This window comes from Oncorhynchus masou, chromosome 15, assembly GCF_036934945.1.
Source record: "Oncorhynchus masou masou isolate Uvic2021 chromosome 15, UVic_Omas_1.1, whole genome shotgun sequence".
Lineage (NCBI taxonomy): Eukaryota > Metazoa > Chordata > Actinopteri > Salmoniformes > Salmonidae > Oncorhynchus > Oncorhynchus masou.
Genome location: NC_088226.1, coordinates 54,932,366 through 54,956,400, shown reverse-complemented (window position 1 = coordinate 54,956,400; position 24,035 = coordinate 54,932,366). Strand labels below are relative to the sequence as shown.

Sequence of the window (24,035 nt, the reverse complement as noted above, 5' to 3'; positions counted from 1 at the left end):
TTACCCAGAAAGACTGCTGTAATCACAGCCAAAGGTGCTTCTACAAATAATTGACTCAGGGGTGTGAATACTTATGTGAAATAGATATTTCTGCATTTCATTTTAAATAAATTTGCTAAAATAAAACAAAACATCTTTTGGGGTATTTAAAAAAAATCAGGCTGTAACACAGCAGTGTGGAATTACTCAAGGGGTATGAATACGTTCTGAAGGCACGTGTGTGTGTGTGTGTTTCACAATTCCTGACATTTAATCCTAGTAAAAATTCCCTGTCTTAGGCCAGTTAGGATCACCACTTTATTTTAAGAATGTGAAATGTCAGAATAATAGTAGAGAATTATTTATTTAAGCTTTTATTTCTTGCATCACATTCCCAGTGGGTCAGAAGTTTACATACACTCAATTAGTATGTGGTAACATTGCCTATACATTTTTTTAAATTTGGGTCAAACGTTTCGGGTAGCCTTCCACAAGCTTCCCACAATACGTTGGGTGAATTTTGGCCCATTCCTCCTGACAGAGCTGGTGTAACTGAGTTAGGTTTGTAGGCCTCCTTGCTCGCACACGCTTTTTCAGTTCTACCCACAATTTTTCTTTGGGATTGCGATCAGGGCTTTGTGATGGCCACTCTAATACCTTGGCTTTGTTATCCTTAAGCCATTTTGCCACAACTTTGGAACTATGCTTGGGGTCATTGTCCATTTGGAAGACCCATTTGCGACCAAGCTTTAACTTCCTGACTGATGTCTTGAGATGTTACTTCAATATATCCACATAATTTTCCAGCCTCATGATGCAATCTATTTTGTGAAGTGCACCAGTCCCGTCTCAACGTTAACAGTGAAGAGGTGACTCCCAGATGCTGGCCTTCTAGGCAGAGTCTCAAAGAAAAAGTATTATCTTAGACTGGCTGCTAAAAAGAAAAGATTAAGATGGGCAAAATAACATAGACACTGGACAGAGGAACTTTGCCTAGAAGGCCACCATCCCGGAGTCGCCTCCTCACTGTTGACGTTGAGACTGGTGTTTTGCTCTTTCTCTATGCTTTGCTCTCTTTCATTCTGATTGTTTGATTCATTATGCTGAGGCTAAATAGGCTGGTAGCAGTGATGTCATAATGATTCTCTGTTCATCTCCTGTAGCCATGCTATGTCTTGTGACATTGAAGGAGTCGGAGACAGCAGTCCAACCTTACCCAAACTTCGCAAGAGCCTGGTTAAGAGACTCAGCCTGTAAGTACACACTGGAGGAATTAAAACATGAAGGATACTGTACTTTACATTTAGATTTACAAGATATCTACCCTGAAATATAGACTTGGTATTGTTGTAGAATTCCTAGGACTATCAGATTTGGAACCTTCGCCTTTGACATAATATTTGTTATGTTTTAACAGGAAACAGTTATATCAGTGTGATGTTAGATCTATCTGACCCATTTGTTCTTTTTTTAAACCTGACCATTTCCCCTCTGTCACCAGACTGTTCCAAGGTGCAGACTCAGCAGACTGTTCCCCAGTGAGGGAAACACCTCGGTCTCCCCCTACTGGCAGCTCAGGGGAGAGCGTGGACTCAGTCAGTGTGTCGTCCAGTGACTCCAGCCCTTCAGACAGCGAGGGCCTAGGCATGACACCTATACACACTTCAGATGCACAGCAGAACAAGGTAAAGCACTAACACCCACTCCCCTATTGTTATATTACTTCAAGTATGTTTTACTAGCTAAGTTGGTGAGGGATTTACACACTCCATGTTTTACATTTACTTTGTACTGTATTGTCACATTTTGTTTCCCCATCATGTGTAAATAATTCTAGGTATAAAGTAGTTGTTATAATTATGTCAGCATTGTGTGCTAACTAATGTATCTGTTTGTGTCCAGGTGTCAGAGTCTTGCTATTGCATTTCTCTCCACTCCATGGACATTACCTTGTCCTCAGCCAGTATTCCTGTGACCCCGGCCTCACCCTTCCTCCCTGGCCCACCCTGCATGCACCATCGCTTGGAATCCCTGACGCCCATGTCCCCCTCCTCTCCCCTGCCCCCTGCCTACAACACCCAGGCTCAGGACGCCTGCATCATCAGAGTCAGCCTGGAGCAGGGCAATGGCAACCTGTACAAGAGCATCATGGTACGTCTCAGCAGGAGATTAGTACTTTGATTGAGATGGCCAAGACATTTTGAATAAATGTATGGAACCCTTTTAGTGGTTTTTGATTGGTACATGGTGTTGTTCCCTCCCCAGTTGACGAGTCAGGATAAGACTCCAGCAGTGATCTCTAGAGCCGTGGCCAAACACAACCTGGAGAGTGAGCCTGGGGAGGGATACGAGCTGGTGCAGGTCATCTCTGACGAAAGAGGTACAAATATTCTCCCTGTCACTCAAATATCAAATATCTTTCATACTCTCATTTGTAATTACTGACTTGTGATATTGTGGGAAAAATCCTTCCTTTTCCAGAGCTGGTGATTCCAGACACCGCCAATGTGTTTTACGCCATGAACACCTCAGCCAACTTTGACTTCCTACTGCGTGTGCGAGGCACTGCTGGGCGGTCGGTCCAACTGAGGAGTCACTACGCCTCCACATTTCCCCGCGCCCAGCAGCGCTCCAGCCTGTCGCTGCGCCTCAGCAAGGTCACCCTGTGACCCCCAGGACAAGGGCACTATGCCTGGAGGGACACATTTGATTTTTTTTGTCATTTAGCAGACATTGTTATCCAGAGTGACTTACAGTAGTGAGTGCATACATTTTCGGACACCCGACTGGATGGGCTGGGAGTGGTGGTGGGAGACTGAAAAGGACCAAACATGGGGGAACAAACTGAAGTCGATGAGTTTAGACTCTGAATTCTCTATTCCCACATCCCCCTTCCCTAATCAGACCCCCATCTCTTAGTGCTCCCTCTCCCAGCATCCCTTCCAGTAGCAGCCTGTGGCCTTCCCTTTCTGGCACTTCCCCCAAACCCCTATGGACTATGATGGATGTGTAGTGGGACAGTGGTGCCCTATAGATGTCTGTGGCAGAGCGAGACAGCCCCCCTCTCCACATGAAGAGGTTTTGCACAGGTAGGAAGAGTGACTCCAGCCCCCATCAGTATTCAGCTTTTTTATCGACTCTTCTTTCCTATGGAGCCTGTATGTTTCCTATTAGAGGGAGATGGGAGCCTGGACAGAGAGCGAGACGGAGATGTCCTGTTGCCTTTATTAACGGTGATGAATGATCGGCCCCTGTGTCAGTGTTAATCTGTGTGATTGATTGACAGGAGCTGTGTGATGTCTTCTTTGTTTCCATTATTTCATAGTGTGCACTGTGTGTACCACGCGGGACTGCACCTCTCATTGTTAACTGTGTGATGAATGCCAGTATAGAGGCATTCTGATAGGTTACTACTTGGTTTTAACAATGTTTTTGTCCTTTTGATATTGTTTAGCTGTCCTATCTCACCTTTTAGGGTGTAGTGACACATAGGATGGGGCTCTATGTGAAGCCCGGATTGCGCTGCCTGACGCATTGATTAGCAGTCCTAATAGAGATGCACTTGTTAGAGGCTAGTTGATGTCCGGAGGTGGGAAGTGGTGGAATGAGTGACATTTACACTTTAGTCATTTAGCAGACGCTCTTATCCAGAGAAATGTACAGTTATTGCATTCATCTTAAGATAGCTAGGTGGGACAACCACATATCTCAATCATAGTAAGTACATTTTAGTTTAAAAAAGGTAATATATTGAGGGGGATTATTTAAGATACTCTTTGAAGAGGTAGGGTTTTAGATGTTTTTGGAAGATGGGCAGGGATTCTGCTGTCCTAGCTTCAGGAGGAAGCTGGTTCAAACATTGTGGTGACGGGACAGAGAAGAGCTTGGACTGGAATGGGCAGGAGCTGCCCTCCTGTAGGGGTGGGAGAGCCAAGAGACCAGAGGTGGCAGAACAGAGTACTTGGATTGGGGTGTAGGTTTTGAGCAGAGCCTGAAGGTAGGAAGGGGTAGTTCCTCTTGCTGCTCCGTAGGCAAGTGTCATGGTCTTGTAGTGGATGCGAGCTTTGACTGGCAGCCAGTGGAGCGTGCAGACATGGGAAGGTGGAACACCAGGCAGGCTGCAGGATTCTGGATAAGTTGCAGGGTTTGATGGCACAAGCAGAGATTCCAGCTAACAGCAAGATGCAGTAGTTCTGACGGGACATGACCAGTGCCTGGATTAGGACCTGCATCACTTCCTGGTTGAGGTAGGGTCGTACTCTACGGATGTTGTAGAGCCTGAACCTGCACACGCAAGTCACTGTTTTGATGTTTGCAGAGAACGACAGAGTGTTGTCCAGGGTCACGCCAAGGTTCTTTGCACTTTGGGAGGGGGACACCGTGAAGTTGTCAACTGTTATAGAGAGGTCTTGGAGCAGGCAGGCCTTCTCTGGGAGGAGGAGCAGCTCTGTCTTGTTGAGCTTGAGGTGGTGGTCTGACATACATGCTGAGATATCTGCCAGGCACGCAGAGATGCGTGTCACCACATGAGTGTCAGAAGGGGGAAGTAGAAAAATGGTTGTGTCATCCGCATAGCAATGATAGGAGAGACCATGTGAGGATATGACAGAGCTGAGTGACTTGGTGTAAAAGGAAAAGAGAGGGCCTAGAACCGAGCCCTGGGGGACACCAGTAGTGAGAGCAAGTTGTGCAGACACAGATTCTCTCCGCGACCTGCCAAGTAGGATGCAATCCAAGAGTGCGCAAAGTCTGAGATGCGTAGCCTTGAGATGGTGGAGAGGACGATCTGATGGTTCACGGTGTCTCAGGCAGCGAATTGATCTAGAAAGATGAGAACTGAGAGAGTCAGCGTTGGCAGTGCGGCGAGCCTCCATGACACAGAGTAGAGCAATCTCGGCTCATCATTACATGGCTCATCACACCCTAGGGGCTCCTTGTGGCGTGCCTGCAGGCTGACCCCGTCGCCATTTGAACCGTGTTTCATGAGACACATTGGTGTGGCTGGCTTCCGGGTTAAGCTGGCTGGTGTAAAAGAGAGGTTAGGCGGGTCATGTTTCGGAGGACTCATGACTCCACCTTCGCCTCTCCCGAGCCTGTGGAGAGGAGAGGCGGCGATGAGTGGAGTTGCAGCAGAGTTGTGGAGTTGCAGCGATGAGACAAGATCGAAGAAGGGGGTATTACTTTTTTTTCTAAATCTATTTTAAAAGGGGCATTAGGCGGTGGACATGGCTGTGGGCGCTTTTGGCCTGGGGCCCTGAGCAAGAACATTCTAGAGCCTTCTTGGCAGCGGAGAGAATGTTGCTATTTTAAAGTACATTTCTTACAATTCTAGTCACAAATTCTTCCATAGAGCTTAGAGAATGTGCAGTTTCTAAACAGCATTTCACCACTTTCATAACTTTTGTTTTCACGGATTTATAGCAGCACTGGTGCTTATTTCTTAGAGCAGTTTAAATTGATAGATGTCAAGTTAATTATTTTGTGAACTTAGTGCCAAAAGAGAAATAGGTACAAAATCTGTTTCTGGTTCCATTTCAACCAGTGTGGCGCAAGAAATAATACGTTCCGTTTCAAACTTTCAGTGGAGAACATCTGTGTAGACAGGCCTACATACTACACAGAGACATCATTTTGTGACAAAATACGACATTCACGTATTGCTTCGTACTCCATTTGCTGGAACTGTAATGTGTGCCGAACCTCTTACAGGATGTTCAGTTGGAAATGTACTGTGCAGAACAGACTGTCATTCAGAATAGGCATGCCCGTTCTTACATTACTTTTCTATCTACAACATTCTGAACAGTCAGCTCCCTGTGCACCGAGCCTCACCCAAACACTCACCCCCAATAGTTTGTCACAGACGATATGAATTACATTTTCACACTAACCCACACTGACACTAATTCAGTTCCTCCTGTGCCGAGGCCTCTACACACTGACACCCACCCCCCTTTTAACGGAATCCCACAGATACCGGCTCTCCCACACTGCCTAACCAGCATTAACACCTCCACCCCACCTGTCTAACCCACAGTGAAACCGGTCCCTACCATATACACTCCTACGTTTCATCTATTCTCTCCATCACACTGGTTATTACTATAACGCTCATTCTCTAATACTGACATTCTGGCCATCTCACTGAGCAGTGTACTGGACTGTTATTGGTCATTCAGTACTAAATGCTGGGCAAGATGTACTGTGGTCGATTCTCATGCAACACTTGTGAATTTTCTCTCATGAACTCAATTTGTGTGTCTTCACTGCCAAAATTCTCTACCTAAATAAATGATCATTACTATGATGTCGTTTATTTGTTTGACCCTTTAACAACATAAGATTTACGGAGTTGAACAATACTTCCAGTTATTATTCTGGTACAAACAAGTATCATAAATGAGTTATTACCATCTACTTGGTCATTTCTTTACCATAAATCAGTGATACAGTAGCTACGTTTCCATGTGAATATTCTAAAAATCTGCATAAAAACAAAATGCGCATTTTCCCACCAGATCTGATTCCATCAAATTGACTTGTTTCGTATAAAAGGCTGTGCGTGATGTAGTGCACATAAATACTTTTTGTGGTTAAATTCCCATGTACCGAATAACATTTAAAAAATACAAATTAAATGGGTTTCCATCACATTCAAGTCCACTGATGGTGCTCACCAAAAATGTGCCCACTCGGGTATTGGCATGTGCACTCTAGCCAGCAGGGTGCAGTATAGCCAGCAGGGTGCAGTATAGCCTACATGAGATTATTATGGACAAAAGAGTGAGATGTAGTTTTGTCAAATGGCAGCCCAGCATTGATGATCATGTCACCAGAATAAGACCCTCAATATTTATTGGAAAGTCACATCAAGCTCATCACCTTGCACTTTCACCACCCTGTGAAGTTCATCATGATGCGATTCGAACACACAACCTTTGTTAACGCCCACCCATTCTCCCCAACCAACCACCCTGCTATCGTTTCTGTCTTAATTAACCGACTGTCTCTGTGATTGTAATTCACTGTATACAAAAAGACTTTTCCACATTTCCAATAAGCAATTTGTGTGTTTCACAATCTGATACTGGGTTGCTTGATACACACGGGAAACTGTTGTGTGAAACCCAGCAGCGTTGTAGTTCTTGATGCACTCAAACCGGTGCTGCTACCATACCACATTCAAAGGCACTTAAATCTGGTCTTACCCATGCACCCCCTGAATGGCACACACACACACTGTTCATGTCTCAAGGCTTAAAAACCCTTCTTTAACATGTCTCCTCCCCTACACGGATTCAGATTGAAGTGGATTTAACAAGTGAAATCAATAAGGGTTCATAGCTTTCACTTGGCCAGCCAGTCATAAAGAGGTGTTCCTAATATTCTGTACACTGTAAATGTACAAATTGCCCTTTTGAATAATCTTCTACAGAACAGTAAATTACAATTCACATTTGGCAGTACTCGCACTATCAATGTTAAATGAATCGTTCTATCCCGTGTGTGATCATTGAAGACATCTTTCACGATCAATACATTTATTTTAGAAATCAATGTTTCAGATATAATTATCAAATGAAAGAAACATGACATTTAGCAGGCACTAGTTTGAATCAAGTCTGTCTTGAGCATTTGGCCATAGGTTCTCATCGACATAATTCGCTTCTGTAACATGCTATTCGAAAGCAGTTTGAAACACCACACAAAGACTCCAGCAACTTAATTTTGTATACATGTTTACTGTGTAGGGGATACATCACATAAAATAAATCTGATATTAATATCAGATGTATTGTATCTTACTGAAGTAAAGTCATTCATAATATTTCATTACAGTATAACATACATTCATTATTCTCAAAACCATATAAGTTTACCAAATAGTTAAGTGATTATCAATTAAGAGCAGTCTGATTAAGTCAATGAAATGTATTTAAACAAATGTGAAGACAATCCTATCAAAAGTAATGTGAGCATTGCATTGTGAAAGGCAATTACTTCATATGAACATGTATTTCTAGATGAAACACTGATTACGTTTGAAAAACAGACTGTATGATTGCGTTGTACTTAGTCAATCGAATAATGTGCTGAGACTTGTGAAACTGCCTTTTTGATGATCTGTTTTGAGTTTGGTACAAAGTGTTGTGAAAATTGCACCAAAGGGATAAAATAAATGATAAAAACACTTAGTGCCATTATTGATCTCAGAGCTCAGTTTAACACAAAGGTTTAACATATCTATAGTACCAGCAGTAAGTTGACCAAATATAACAACTGTTCCATAAACAATTGCTATCCACAGTAATCTTACTATTATCTCCACTATACCAAAAGCTATAAAACATACAAACATGACCTATTATCTTAGCATTAACGAAACCTAACCAGTGGGTATTGATCATCAATAATACAAGATGAGTTATCTGAGACAGGCTGAGTGAAGTAGGCTACAGTAGCCTGATCCCATCTGTATGTGTGATTTAGCCAACTCTGCTGTGCCACGTGTGGTCCTTGTCAAGCCAAACATGAATGTAGGGTATCATGACAATAGTCCCAGGAGTTGTCTTAAGACAGATCTGGGACCAGGGTATGGGTACAGAACCTCTTCCTCTGCTATCCCGCACCTCTGCTTCCAGTGGAGATCCATTGGTCTGACTAGGGGTCTATCCATTAGTCGGATTCAATTGCAAAACGTTTGGTCTGTTGCAAAATGTTTTACAACGGTTACCGTTTACTCTAGGAACCAAACAGAACGAAATAGGGAGGGGCCTACCTGAATTTGTCCAACAGAAACTCGTTTTAATTTCAAAACTTTTTCTGTTTGGAGTAAACTTACCAACATACCAAACATTTTTCTATTAAATACACCCCAGGCCCTACCTCCCCCTTTATGGTAGCCCTTGATCATGACTCACAGTCCAATTACATTACACAAGAGTCATTGGACAAAAGGCGTCTTCTGTACGAGGGAAAGAGCGCCGAAGCTTGGTCTAAACATTAACACATCGCTTGCGGTACAGTTTCAGAAGCATAATGACCCTATTTTTCATATCAGCAATAATTTTCTAAAAACAAATGGTTCAATTGATACGCACCTTTATAGGGTTAGGGTTCCCACACAGCCTTATGTTAGTGCTTGTTTACAGAAAAGACAGAAGACCGAGTGGACTACCTTTGCCAATTAGCAATCTGTCTCCGAACACCTACCTGTGTGTAAACGGAAGGACACCACAAACGTGTTGTCACTGAAAAAAACAACACTCTCGGCTACAACTGTTAAAATCAGTTAAAACAGTGAGTATTTGAAATGATTTTGATGTGAAATGAAAATAAAGGGATTTATGTTTCTAGAACCGTACGGCAATTGAGAATCAATTCACGTTAGATTGAGTATTTGGCTGTTTTGGCTTCCAGAGCCAATTTGCCTTTAAACAGCATGTAATGTCCTTGGACTATAAGGAGTACTGTTAGGCTCCTTTAGTTCATTATTGGGTTACCCTTGTGGCTGATCATGGACGGTTCGAAGCCAGGGTGGCGGCGGGCATGCTTAAGCAGGTGGTCGCTTCGCATGAAGCGCATGGCACACAGTGGGCACTGGAACTGTTTCTCGCCGGTGTGAGTCCGCAGGTGGCGGATTTGTTCATCAGAACGCGAGAACTTCTTGTCACAGTCGGGCCAGGAGCAGTTGTAGGGCTTCTCACCTGGGATGGGATGAAGAAAGTTAGTATTCACAACCAACATACTTGCTTCTCTGTATGCGATGCACACACATGGTAAGCATAGCCTCGATTGCTCGGTCATCCATTACATTGGACTGTCGGCTAATAGATGACCAATGGAGGCCACCATGCTGACTACACCAGGCGCATGTTGATTCTGTCCATCCACGTGATCAGGACACGCAGGTTTAAATAGCGAACTAACTCTGAACCAACTCTATTAATTTGGGGACAGGTCAAAATACATGAAGCATTCATGGACATTTATCTAGCTTGTACAATTTCCTCTTTTTTGCTGGATCTTTATAGAATTTTGCCCAACTTCGAGTCAAACAAAATTGTGTTCTCTACTTTGACAATTAATCAACAGATAAAAGGGGAAGCTTAGTCAGTTTTTAGTAATCTCTAGTTTTCTGTGGATTTTATAAGGCCATCGGCAACCAACTGGACTGGAGTGTGGATAAGGTTGCCAACGGTCCCGTATTAGCCGGGAATCCCTTATATTGGGCTAAATTGGTTTGTCCCATACAGGACTTCCCTTGTCCTGTATATTCATCCAATCACAGTATAGTGTAAATACGGCAATTCCTACAAAGTAATTTGTTGTTGTTTGGTCCTTGGCATCAAGGACATATGGATAAACCTGAAAAAAAGAAGACTGGAGTTACAACAAACAATGGGAAGCAAAAAAAAAGATGTGGGTTAAGTGGTGACTCGACGAAAGCTTTCTGTACTTCATACCATCGGGAATTCTCAAATTGGTCATGGAGGGGAATGACCTAACTCAGCATGCATCCACATAAATGCACAAGGCCATGCTAGCTAAACGTGCTAGCAGTATTGGCACATTCTTCGTGACGTCTACTGCGGAAAATGACAAAAATCACGGCCTTGTATGTGTATCATACTGTTAAACATGGACTCAGCTACAACAGTACCGACTGTCTTGTTAAGCGCAACGATGCTTTGTTTCACGACTCAAATGTTGTGAAGATGATGCACTTGGGAAGAACGAAAGCTGAGATGATTCCAATTAATGCGGGATATACCAGATATTTTGGAAGATCTGTCACCGACCGAAGGTGAGCCCGTGTATTTCTCAGTTGCCAGTGATGCCTCAAACAAGGGAATAGAAACATGTTTCCAGTGTGCGTTTAGAAACATGTTTCCAGTGTGCGTTTAGAAACACATGTTTCCAGTGTGCGTTTAGAAACATGTCTGGAAAAGCATGAACTGGAGATTACACATCCCAGTCTATGCAGCAGATAATGTCAACTTTGAAAAACACCACTCCGTTTACCAGTTATTGAGCAGTGCCAATAATCGCATTCTGAAAGCTAATTGCCCAACTCACATAGCTCATAATGCCTGCAATCAGCTGTCAGTGGATATTGAGACAATTGTTTTAAAGATCTACTGCCAGTTCTCAGTATCTGCTTCCCGAAGAGAGGAACTGCGTGCATTTTTTGCCTTTGTTGACATTGAGTGGCGTGAAATTCTGCCACATGTTTGCACACGATGGCCCTCTTCATCCAGCTGTCGATTGTCTCCTGCAAAGCTGGCCAGCTCTTACTTCATGTCCCTTGGAGACCTGTCCTGTGGCACTGAAGAGTATTTTTAAGTACGAAGAAAAAAACAGAAGCTGCTGAGATTTCTGTGCTTTTTACATAACGTGGGGTGTGTCTTTGACCAACTCGTAAAAAACCTGGAGGAAACAACACTCTGCATCACAGATGTTTACGAGGAAGTCCAAAATGAAGATGCTTCAGCGGAAACAGGACAGCTTTTTTCGATACCAGAACAAGCAGCTGATGAACAAACGATTGTCAGCACAAAGGACCAAGCAGTAACAGGACTTTGAAGTTCTATGACAATGTCATTACATACATTGACGAGTGGTATGACTTCTCACCGGAAAATGTAATGGTGAAACTGAAACCAATTGGCCACTGAGGAGCTCTCCTTCACTGACCTGGAGCAGGTGGTGGTGGCCCTCCAAATGACAGACAGTCAGTATGGACCAACTCTATGAGGAGCTGTCCTTCACTGACCTGGAGCAGGTGGTGGTGGCCCTCCAAATGACAGACAGTCAGTATGGACCAACTCTGAGGAGCTGTCCTTCACTGACTTGGAGCAGGTGGTGGTGGCCCTCCAAATGACAGACAGTCAGTATGGACCAACTCTATGAAGAGCTCTCCTTCACTGACCTGGAGCAGGTGGTGGTGGCCCTCCAAATGACAGACAGTCAGTATGGACCAACTCTATGAGGAGCTCTCCTTCACTGACCTGGAGCAGGTGGTGGTGGCCCTCCAAATGACAGACAGTCAGTATGGACCAACTCTATGAGGAGCTCTCCTTCACTGACCTGGAGCAGGTGGTGGTGGCCCTCCAAATGACAGACAGTCAGTATGGACCAACTCTATGAAGAGCTCTCCTTCACTGACCTGGAGCAGGTGGTGGTGGCCCTCCAAATGACAGACAGTCAGTATGGACCAACTCTATGAGGAGCTCTCCTTCACTGACCTGGAGCAGGTGGTGGTGGCCCTCCAAATGACAGACAGTCAGTATGGACCAACTCTGAGGAGCTGTCCTTCACTGACTTGGAGCAGGTGGTGGTGGCCCTCCAAATGACAGACAGTCAGTATGGACCAACTCTATGAAGAGCTCTCCTTCACTGACCTGGAGCAGGTGGTGGTGGCCCTCCAAATGACAGACAGTCAGTATGGACCAACTCTATGAGGAGCTCTCCTTCACTGACCTGGAGCAGGTGGTGGTGGCCCTCCAAATGACAGACAGTCAGTATGGACCAACTCTATGAGGAGCTCTCCTTCACTGACCTGGAGCAGGTGGTGGTGGCCCTCCAAATGACAGACAGTCAGTATGGACCAACTCTATGAGGAGCTGTCCTTCACTGACCTGGAGCAGGTGGTGGTGGCCCTCCAAATGACAGACAGTCAGTATGGACCAACTCTATGAGGAGCTCTCCTTCACTGACCTGGAGCAGGTGGTGGTGGCCCTCCAAATGACAGACAGTCAGTATGGACCAACTCTATGAGGAGCTCTCCTTCACTGACCTGGAGCAGGTGGTGGTGGCCCTCCAAATGACAGACAGTCAGTATGGACCAACTCTATGAGGAGCTGTCCTTCACTGACCTGGAGCAGGTGGTGGTGGCCCTCCAAATGACAGACAGTCAGTATGGACCAACTCTATGAGGAGCTGTCCTTCACTGACCTGGAGCAGGTGGTGGTGGCCCTCCAAATGACAGACAGTCAGTATGGACCAACTCTATGAAGAGTGTTGTGCCGGGAGGAAATAGACAGGATGCCACAAAATCCACCAGTGAGAAGTAGGTGGCAGTTTTCCAAAAGCAGCATGTTCAGGATTGTCTCATTTGTCCTCAGTGTGCCAGGCTCAGATGTCTTTGTAGAGAGGATTTTCTCTCTGATGACCACTAAATGATCAGACTCAAGAAACAGATGCAGCACAGAGCTGATCAAAAATTAACTTCAAATATCTGTGAACTGTGACTAGTCATGTAAGGGTTCTCTCTGGCTATACAAAATGACAAAGGACTGCTTGAATCAGTCAAGAGCAGCAAAAACATATCAATGAAAGACCTGTGTGACTCAGGACCCTCCTTTCCATTTGAATAAAAAATAAGAAATTGCTGTTAGGTCCAAATTGTGATTTCTTTGATCATTTAGTCACACGTTTACATAATGATACAGTTTGAGTAAAGTTATAGACTAAATGGAATATAAAAATGATTTTACTTTCCAATTGAGTATACACTATATATTCATTCACACAACACCAAATCCATACCGCCGTGGCACCGTGCACTGGCACGCCACCGTTTGTCCCTTACTTGGTAGTGAGAAAGTTGGCAACCCTAAGTGTGGACCTTCACCTTCCAATCACCCCATGAGTATATGTTTCTAAAAAAACAATGAGATGGGAGAGACAGGACTTGCAGCACATCAAGCGTTTAAAATAGAACCAAGTTCTACTTTAGCGCTTGGCTACACAGACGATCCTTGACTCGTACGAACAGTTAGGATGAAATGATTGAATAACATGTATGTGTACATTTATTTAGCGAAGCTCGCGCACGCATCCAGGCCGGTGTGGTCAGCAGGAAAACGTACTGCTAAACTTCGCACATACCTGTATGTGTCCTTATATGCGACTTCAGGTGAGACAATTTTCCGTAGGCCCTGACACAGCCATCAAACGTACAAACATGTCGTTTATTTTTAACAATTGGAGAGTGCGATAATCCGTGTCGCTCACCACCTGGTATGAGCGATATGCGCGCGAGTATGGATACAGGCGTCGGTGTTGAATTTGGGGTTGGATTGGTGGAATCGGACATCGTGTTGTAGCTGCCTTCCCCGCATGAGATGTTGATGTCTGTATCAGTTCCTCCAAATGAAGAATTACTATAATCCTGCAAAGCCAACATAGGCTGAAATCTTCCATGCTCATCAATAACCCCGGCAACGGCCATGATGTTGAATCTTCTATTTCCTCTTCTATGGGATTATGTTGGTCCCTGAAACATACGTTAGATGTGCATGCCGGCACCTACTGGATGGGGTGAATACTGCAATTTTATCATAAATAATCTGGGAAGGGGGAAAGCATACTCCTAATTTTCCACAAAAATGTACTCTTTCAGTCGGATTCAAATGTATACTCAGATCTTTACATAGCCTCAGGAGCATGAAAGAGGGAGACATCATGCAATATTTCCTGTAATGTTTTAAATCCTGGAGATCCCAAAATCTTTTCACTGTCTTCACAATTCATGTCTAGTTTTTAAATGGCACAGGACAAACTAATACAAAATCTATCACTTGTGCAATAAACCAACAATGTCAACCTTCCTCAATGTCTCACACATTGCACCAATGTGCAAAAATCGACCCTGGCATTTCTAACACACCAGCCCATTCTTTTCCTTGAGGCCTCCATTATTAGCCAGATAATGATCAGTTTGAGCAAAAAACTCAAGTTAGACAGGCCCGCTGGTCTACAAATGGACCAGACCATCTGGCATTTCGGGCTGCTTTTTATTAAATGCAAGTCATCATATTTTTCAACAAAACACTGAATTAATGCATAATAATTATTCAATGTGTATTTTCTCTTTTGCCAAGATAATCCATCCACCACATTTCAAGAAACTGATTAAACAGCAGGATCATTACACAGCACCTTGTGCTGGGGACAATAAAGGACATTCTAAAATGTGCAGTTTTGTCACACAACACAATGCCACAGATATCTCAAGTTTTGCAGGAATGTGCAATTGGAATGCTGACTGCATGAATGTCCACCAGAGAATTGACTGTTCATTTGTCTACAATAAGCCACCTCCAATATCGTTTTAGAGAATTTGGCGGTACGGGGGGGGGGCTGAGGAGTATTTCTGTCCAGTCATGTGAAAACCATAGGTCAGGGCTTCTTCACCTGTGGGATCGGCTGGGGGGGGGGGGGGGGGGCTGAGGAGTATTTCTGTCCAGTCATGTGAAATCCATAGATCAGGGCTTCTTCACCTGTGGGATCGTCTGAGGGGGCTGGGGGGGGGGCTGAGGAGTATTTCTGTCCAGTCATGTGAAATCCATAGATCAGGGCTTCTTCACCTGTGGGATCGTCTGAGGGGGCTGGGGGGGGGCTGAGGAGTATTTCTGTCCAGTCATGTGAAATCCATAGATCAGGGCTTCTTCACCTGTGGGATCGTCTGAGGGGGCTGGGGGGGGGGCTGAGGAGTATTTCTGTCCAGTCATGTGAAATCCATAGGTCAGGGCTTCTTCACCTGTGGGATCGTCTGAGGAGGGGGGGGGATGCTGAGGAGTATTTCTGTCCAGTCATGTGAAATCCATAGATCAGGGCTTCTTCACCTGTGGGATCGTCTGAGGGGGAGGGGGCTGAGGAGTATTTCTGTCCAGTCATGTGAAATCCATAGATCAGGGCTTCTTCACCTGTGGGATCGTCTGAGGGGGGGCTGAGGAGTATTTCTGTCCAGTCATGTGAAATCCATAGATCAGGGCTTCTTCACCTGTGGGATCGTCTGAGGGGGGGGGGGGCTGAGGAGTATTTCTGTCCAGTCATGTGAAATCCATAGATCAGGGCTTCTTCACCTGTGGGATCGTCTGAGGGGGGGCTGAGGAGTATTTCTGTCCAGTCATGTGAAATCCATAGATCAGGGCTTCTTCACCTGTGGGATCGTCTGAGGGGGCTGGGGGGGGGGGGCTGGCTGGAGTATTTCTGTCCAGTCATGTGAAATCCATAGGTCAGGGCTTCTTCACCTGTGGGATCGTCTGAGGGGGGGGGATGCTGAGGAGTATTTCTGTCCAGTCATGTGAAATCCATAGATCAGGGCTTCTTCACCTGTGGGATCGTCTGAGGGGGGAGGGGGCTGAGGAGTATTTCTGTCCAGTCATGTGAAATCCATAGATCAGGGCTTCTTCACCTGTGGGATCGTCTGAGGGGGGAGGGGGGCTGAGGAGTATTTCTGTCCAGTCATGTGAAATCCATAGATCAGGGCTTCTTCACCTGTGGGATCGTCTGAGGGGGGGGCTGAGGAGTATTTCTGTCCAGTCATGTGAAATCCATAGATCAGGGCTTCTTCACCTGTGGGATCGTCTGAGGGGGGGGGGGGCTGAGGAGTATTTCTGTCCAGTCATGTGAAATCCATAGATCAGGGCTTCTTCACCTGTGGGATCGTCTGAGGGGGGGCTGAGGAGTATTTCTGTCCAGTCATGTGAAATCCATAGATCAGGGCTTCTTCACCTGTGGGATCGTCTGAGGGGGGGGGGGGGGCTGAGGAGTATTTCTGTCCAGTCATGTGAAATCCATAGATCAGGGCTTCTTCACCTGTGGGATCGTCTGAGAGGGGGGGGCTGAGGAGTATTTCTGTCCAGTCATGTGAAATCCATAGATCAGGGCTTCTTCACCTGTGGGATCGTCTGAGGGGGCTGGGGGGGGGGGGGGGGGCTGAGGAGTATTTCTGTCCAGTCATGTGAAATCCATAGGTCAGGGCTTCTTCACCTGTGGGATCGACTGAGGAGGGGGGGGGATGCTGAGGAGTATTTCTGTCCAGTCATGTGAAATCCATAGATCAGGGCTTCTTCACCTGTGGGATCGTCTGAGGGGGAGGGGGCTGAGGAGTATTTCTGTCCAGTCATGTGAAATCCATAGATCAGGGCTTCTTCACCTGTGGGATCGTCTGAGGGGGGGGGGCTGAGGAGTATTTCTGTCCAGTCATGTGAAATCCATAGATCAGGGCTTCTTCACCTGTGGGATCGTCTGAGGGGGGGCTGAGGAGTATTTCTGTCCAGTCATGTGAAATCCATAGATCAGGGCTTCTTCACCTGTGGGATCGTCTGAGAGGGGGGGGGGCTGAGGAGTATTTCTGTCCAGTCATGTGAAATCCATAGATCAGGGCTTCTTCATCTGTGGGATCGTCTGAGGGGGATGGGGAGGGGAAATGCTGAGGAGTATTTCTGTCCAGTCATGTGAAATCCATAGATCAGGGCTTCTTCATCTGTGGGATCGTCTGAGGGGGGATGGGGGAGGGGAAATGCTGAGGAGTATTTCTGTCCAGTCATGTGAAATCCATAGATCAGGGCTTCTTCACCTGTGGGATCGTCTGAGGGGGGGGGGCTGAGGAGTATTTCTGTCCAGTCATGTGAAATCCATAGATCAGGGCTTCTTCACCTGTGGGATCGTCTGAAGGGGGGGGGGGGGGGGGGCTGAGGAGTATTTCTGTCCAGTCATGTGAAGTCCATAGATCAGGGCTTCTTTCAATTGATTGATTTCCTTATATGAACTGTAACTCAGTAAAATCTTTAACATTGTTGTATGTTGCATTTATATTTTTGTTCAGTGTATATACAACATTTATTCAGGGATTTTCTTCTTTGTCTAACATATGTGTTTATTCATTCACAACTAGGATGTGTAACACTTTATTTTAAGGGTCTGTAATAAACCATTTATAAGGCATTTATAAATTGTGTGTTCACCATTTAGTAATCATTACCCCCCACATTAACAAATAATTTACTACTCATTAGTAAACTCTTTTTGCATTCCCTAAAGTGAGTGCTATTTACATGTTATTAATACTTTATAAATGTTTTGAGTGACCAGCGAAACTTTGCACAAAAAGATGGACATGCCATTGGTAGACATTCCTTCAGTAACTGATAAAGAATAAGCACACAAACCAGGTTGCTTAAGGAAATATATGTAGATGTGTGAATAACCAGCTTAATAACATTTACAAATGTAGGAGTAATGATTAATAAATAATGAGCAAACGGTTTGTAAATGCCTTATAAATGCCTGTTTATTACGGATCCTTAAATAAAGTGTTACTCTTGGAGATAGCTGGGCCCAGCACAGACAGTGTGGCCCCCTGGTCTTCTGGTCCCAGTGATGCAAGGCTTAGCACCACAGACAGTGTGGCCCCCTGTTCTTCTGGTCCCAGTGATGCTAGGCTTAGCACCACAGACAGTGTGGCCCCCTGGTCTTCTGGTCCCAGTGATGCAAGGCTTAGCACCACAGACAGTGTGGCCCCCTGTTCTTCTGGTCCCAGTGATGCTAGGCTTAGCACCACAGACAGTGTGGCCCCCTGGTCTTCTGGTCCCAGTGATGCAAGGCTTAGCACCACAGACAGTGTGGCCCCCTGTTCTTCTGGTCCCAGTGATGCTAGGCTTAGCACCACAGACAGTGTGGCCCCCTGTTCTTCTGGTCCCAGTGATGCTAGGCTTAGCACCACAGACAGCTCAGCTGCTGCTGCTGCAGTAGTCAGGTGGAGTGGAGGTCAGGAGAACAGAGTGAGAGTTTGAATATTTGACAGTTTGAATATTTTGGCTCTATATATGTAATAGTAATTAACCCTTTGGGTGGGGGGGGGGGCGTGTCATGGTCTTCTTGTACCAGTGCCGTGGGAAAGGATGCTTGCCTTAGCAGAGACAGCTCAGTGGTGAGTGAAGGTAGGAAGAAAACATAGAGACGCGGATATACTGCCAATTCCTTAATATGTTGGCTTTATATGTAATAGCAATTTACACTTAGGAGTGACAGACTGAGTGACAGCAGAGAAGATACAGAGTCAGACTGCACAACATGGAGGTAACAGAGGCACCGTTATAGTGGTGAGTTGTATCTGTGTTTTTACATGAGCTGGTTAAAAAAGGTGGAGGGCTATGTTTTTCACTGGTCACTGGTACAGTGTACTGCCTATGTTGTGTGTCACGTGCATGGTGAGCTGGGCTGGTGTGGCTAAAATGCCAGAGGATATTTTTTGTCCCAGTCTGCCCCTGATTGCTGTTGCTCTTTGATGGCAACTCAGAGCAAATGTGAGTGTGCCATTTGAATCTCAACAAGAAAGCAGGTTGTATTTGATCATGTTTATGGAAAAAGTATGGATTTCAGCAAACAAAGAAAGGCACTCAACTAGAGGACAAGCGTAGGTACAAGGTAAGCGTTGCATCATTATAATTTTCTTGTATTGATCTTGGGCGAATCGATGTCTGAGCTGAATTCTAATCTATACCTTGATTAGGCTCTTAGAAATCCTCATTATGGAGTTGAATGATTTTTTATTTGAGCATCATTATTTCTATACAGCCAACACTCTCTCTCTCTTGTTCTGAACTTCTAATGTGAGAGGGTCAGGTGTGGCTTCGTGACAATGATCAGAAGAGCAGCTGCACACTGTTTTGACAGCTCCAATGCAATTACACCTCCAACACTGCCAAAACATCAGCTATGTGGGTGTCGGCTATCGCCGGTTAATGCTTGATCTGATGGAATTTAGACCTTAGTCAGACTTTCAGTACCGTCAGTATCCCCTGGCTAGTTGTCCTTCTCATTCAGGCAATAACTCTAATCAATGATAACTTGCAGTATTACTCATGACCGGTGGTTAAATTGAGCCCGAGCTACTTGGAGCCAGGCCCCTGCACCTTGGCATGAAAAGTAGGAAAAGGGTACAATAAACCAGCACTATGGCCAGTGTTGGGGTTGAGCCAGGGTGTGGACATGAAGCTAGGTTAAATGTTCGGGTTATGGCCAGTGTTAGGTTTGAGCCAGGGTGTGGACATGAAGCTAGGTTAAGTGTTCGGGTTATGGCCAGTGTTGGGGTTGAGCCAGGGTGTGGACATGAAGCTAGGTTAAATGTTCGGGTTATGGCCAGTGTTGGGGTTGAGCCAGGGTGTGGACATGAAGCTAGGTTAAGTGTTCGGGTTATGGCCAGTGTTGGGGTTGAGCCAGGGTGTGGACATGATGCTAGGTTGAGTTTTCGGGTTATGGCCAGTGTTGGGGTTGAGCCAGGGTGTGGACATGATGCTAGGTTGAGTTTTCGGGTTATGGCCAGTGTTGGGGTTGAGCCAGGGTGTGGACATGATGCTAGGTTGAGTTTTCGGGTTATGGCCAGTGTTGGGGTTGAGCCAGGGTGTGGACATGATGCTAGGTTGAGTTTTCGGGTTATGGCCAGTGTTGGGGTTGAGCCAGGGTGTGGACATGAATTCATCAAAGCCGGGCCTCTCCTAGAGAGGAAGAGGCTAAGTGGGAGGGATAACGGTCAGAAATCTGTCTTCTCCAGCAGGTGGCATTGAGAGCTCACCAAACGAGGGGTTTTTGTATGGAGGTCAATGAGAGCTCACCAAGTGAGGAGTTTTTGTATGGAAGAGATCAATGAGTGTCGAATTTGGTCAACCAAAAAATGTTATGGCTTATTTGCTACATGAGTAAAAAAAAAAAAAAAGAGAGGTTGAACAGGCTGGTAATAGGGGTTGCGACAATGGCGGCGGATAGTTTCAGAAATAGAGGGTCCAGATTGTCAAGCCCAGCTGATTTGTACGGGTCCAGGTTTTGCAGCTCTTTCAGAACATCTGCTATCTGGATTTGGGTAAAGGAGAACCTGGAGAGGCTTGGGCGAGTAGCTGCGGGGGGGGCGGAGCTGTTGGCCGAGGTTGGAGTAGCCAGGCGGAAGGCATGGCCAGCCATTGAGTTGAAGTTTTCGATAATCATGGATTTATCGGTGGTGACCGTGTTACCTAGCCTCAGTGCAGTGGGCAGCTGGGAGGTGGTGCTCTTGTTCTCCATGGACTTCACAGTGGCCCAGAACGTTTTGGAGTTGGAGCTACAGGATGCAAATTTCTGCCTGAAGAAGCTGGCCTTAGCTTTCCTGACTGACTGCGTGTATTGGTTCCTGACTTCCCTGAACAGTTGCATATTGCGGGGACTATTCGATGCTATTGCAGTCCGCCACAGGATGTTTTTGTGCTGGTCGAGGGCTGTCAGGTCTGGGGTGAACCAAGGGCTATATCTGTTCTGAGTTCTGCATTTTTTGAACGGAGCATGATTATCTAAAATGGTGAGGAAGTTACTTTTAAAGAATGACCAGGCATCCTCAACTGACGGGATGAGGTCAATGTCCTTCCAGGATACCCGGGCCAGGTCGATTAGAAAGGCCTGCTCACAGAAGTGTTTTAGGGAGCGATTGACAGTGATGAGGGGTGGTCGTTTGACTGCGTATCCATAGCGGATACAGGCAATGAGGCAGTGATCACTGAGATCCTGGTTGAAGACAGCGGAGGTGTATTTAGAGGGCCAGTTGGTCAGGATGACGTCTATGAGGGTGCCCTTGTTTACAGATTTAGGGTTGTACCTGGTGGGTTCCTTGATCAGCTGATAGCCACACTTCCCCTGATTTTAATAATCTCTTGTTAGTAGGCCTAGAAGTCACTGGCACTAGCTTTCTTACAATGTATGATCAGTGATTGTGTCGTTAAAGAAAATAAATATCCCCTCAAAGCTTTGTGCACGGCTCTGTAGGCCTGCAAATGCCTATTTGGGTGAGTATCTTAATGTGTTTTGCCTGCCAGTACTTTATAACCACAGCTTGAGAGTGAACCAAAGTATTTTTATAAACAGAATGCAACCTTGTACTATATGGTCGTTGAATGCACAGAGAACTCAGGGTAAGTGACCCAAGCCGTTGTTGATTTAGAGCTAGATTTGATCAGATCCGAGTTAGCCGACTACCACATAAAGGTTGTTTTGTTTTGTCATAGGTGGAACTGCATTAGAGCTGTCAAATCCACAAGGGGCCCTAGCATCAGGGGAGACGTAAGTTGACACATTTTGTACCACTTCCTTTTAAAACTCATTTTAAGCATGTTTTAGCACAAGCTTAACACCTAACAAACACTTTGTATGTTTTTTAAAACACTCTTAACATAGACCAGACCTTGTTGTTACCTCATTTCCCAGTGCTTCAATTAGCTTAACTTAACCCATTGCAATTGGCTCAACTTACCCCAAGGCAATCATTTTGACTATGTTAGACCACACAGCTACAATAATGCACTTTCATGCTAGGTTTAGGACCACATATAGGTTATAGAGACCGAACGATTAATAAAACAATCTTAAAATAATATACTTTGGTTTAGATACAAGCATCATAAAACCTCTAACAAAATACATTCATTTGACTTGGTGGAAATCAATTTTTGGGACTTTATCCATGTGGTTTCTTACTTCACAGACTTCAGGAAATGGTGACCTCTTCCTAAATATTTGGTCAAATGATACATTGTGTGTATGGTTTCGTAGAAACAAGGGGGGCTCAGATTACCCCTTTGGCTCAATTTACCCCATTCTCCCCTATACCTGAAGCGAATATGGCTGTGAGAAAAATCCCATGCAGCCTTGTTTACAAAATTTCACACGGGAATGTGAGATGTAATCTATACCTTGATTAGGCTCTTAGAAATCCTCATTATGGAGTTGAATGATTTTTTATTTGAGCATCATTATTTCTATACAGCCAACACTCTCTCTCTCTTGTTCTGAACTTCTAATGTGAGAGGGGCAGGTGTGGCTTCGTGACAATGATCAGAAGAGCAGCTGCACACTGATTTGACAGCTCCAATGCAATTACACCTCCAACACTGCCAAAACATCAGCTATGTGGGTGTCGGCTATCGCCGGTTAATGCTTGATCTGATGGAATTTAGACCTTAGTCAGACTTTCAGTACCGTCAGTATCCCCTGGCTAGTTGTCCTTCTCATTCAGGCAATAACTCTAATCAATGATAACTTGCAGTATTACTCATGACCGGTGGTTAAATTGAGCCCGAGCTACTTGGAGCCAGGCCCCTGCACCTTGGCATGAAAAGTAGGAAAAGGGTACAATAAACCAGCACTATGGCCAGTGTTGGGGTTGAGCCAGGGTGTGGACATGAAGCTAGGTTAAATGTTCGGGTTATGGCCAGTGTTGGGGTTGAGCCAGGGTGTGGACATGAAGCTAGGTTAAATGTTCGGGTTATGGCCAGTGTTAGGTTTGAGCCAGGGTGTGGACATGAAGCTAGGTTAAGTGTTCGGGTTATGGCCAGTGTTGGGGTTGAGCCAGGGTGTGGACATGAAGCTCGGTTAAGTGTTCGGGTTATGGCCAGTGTTGGGGTTGAGCCAGGGTGTGGACATGAAGCTCGGTTAAGTGTTCGGGTTATGGCCAGTGTTAAGGTTGAGCCAGGGTGTGGACATGAAGCTAGGGTTAGAGTTATGGCTAGGGTTTAGGGTTTAGCCAGGGTGTGGACATGAAGCTAGGGTTAGAGTTATGGCTAGGGTTTAGGGTTTAGCCAGGGTGTGGACATGAAGCTTGGGTTAGAGTTATGGCTAGGGTTTAGGGTTTAGCCAGGGTGTGGACATGAAGCTTGGGTTAGAGTTATGGCTAGGGTTTAGGGTTTAGCCAGGGTGTGGACATTGGAAATGATGAAAGTGTGGAGAGACATGGCAGATGACAGTGAGCATGGCTAAACCCTAATCCTAACCCTCCCCCCAATAGGGCTCCTGCACCTCTGAGTTCCCAATTCAACCACTGTTCATGACCAGAAGTCCTCTCTTTTTGCATGACCTCTCTTTCTGCTTCTGATGAATGAGACAGACACTGTCAACACAGACAGAATAACATGTTCACAGGTATTTTTGCAGTTAGTTAGACCATTAAGGCAAACAAACACCGCACTGGGCCCTCATAATAGCTAGCTGCTGTTTGTGAATGGTCAGACTGGGCAGTAATGCTGTCCTGTACTGTAGGCTACTGTGGCCTCGTCCTCCTCCTCCCGTCCAGCAACATGGTCTTCAGGGCTCAGAAGCGAATGTTAATGCTTTCTTTCAATTTATGCTGTTTTAAAAAAAGGATTCCGATGTGACAAAAATACACAAAACATCATAACCGCCACTCTCTCTCAATAACATCTCTTTATGAAAATCATGTGTCTTGTATAATCCTCTGTTCTGGACAG

General features: G+C 45.3%; 2 protein-coding genes across 3 annotated transcripts in view; one reads left to right on the top strand and one right to left on the bottom strand.

The window, feature by feature from the left end:
* LOC135556475 (ral guanine nucleotide dissociation stimulator-like 1) overlaps nt 1-8,170 on the top strand; it is a 36,989-nt gene extending 28,819 nt beyond the window's left edge. For both annotated transcript variants that reach the window (XM_064989711.1, XM_064989710.1), the window contains exons 13-17: nt 1,143-1,232; nt 1,481-1,664; nt 1,882-2,130; nt 2,245-2,359; nt 2,461-8,170. In XM_064989711.1, coding sequence (XP_064845783.1) covers nt 1,143-1,232; nt 1,481-1,664; nt 1,882-2,130; nt 2,245-2,359; nt 2,461-2,648 — 826 coding nt within the window. In that variant the 3' untranslated portion in view covers nt 2,649-8,170. The remainder of the gene's footprint in view (nt 1-1,142; nt 1,233-1,480; nt 1,665-1,881; nt 2,131-2,244; nt 2,360-2,460) is intronic.
* Nucleotides 7,702-14,232, bottom strand: LOC135556476 (Krueppel-like factor 9). Its single transcript, XM_064989712.1, has 2 exons — nt 13,873-14,232; nt 7,702-9,686 (listed from the first exon to the last, which is right to left on the bottom strand). Exons 1-2 carry the CDS (start codon nt 14,213-14,215, stop codon nt 9,463-9,465), a joined length of 567 nt encoding a protein of 188 aa, XP_064845784.1. The 5' UTR covers nt 14,216-14,232; the 3' UTR covers nt 7,702-9,462.
* Nucleotides 14,233-24,035: the final 9,803 nt, after the last annotated feature.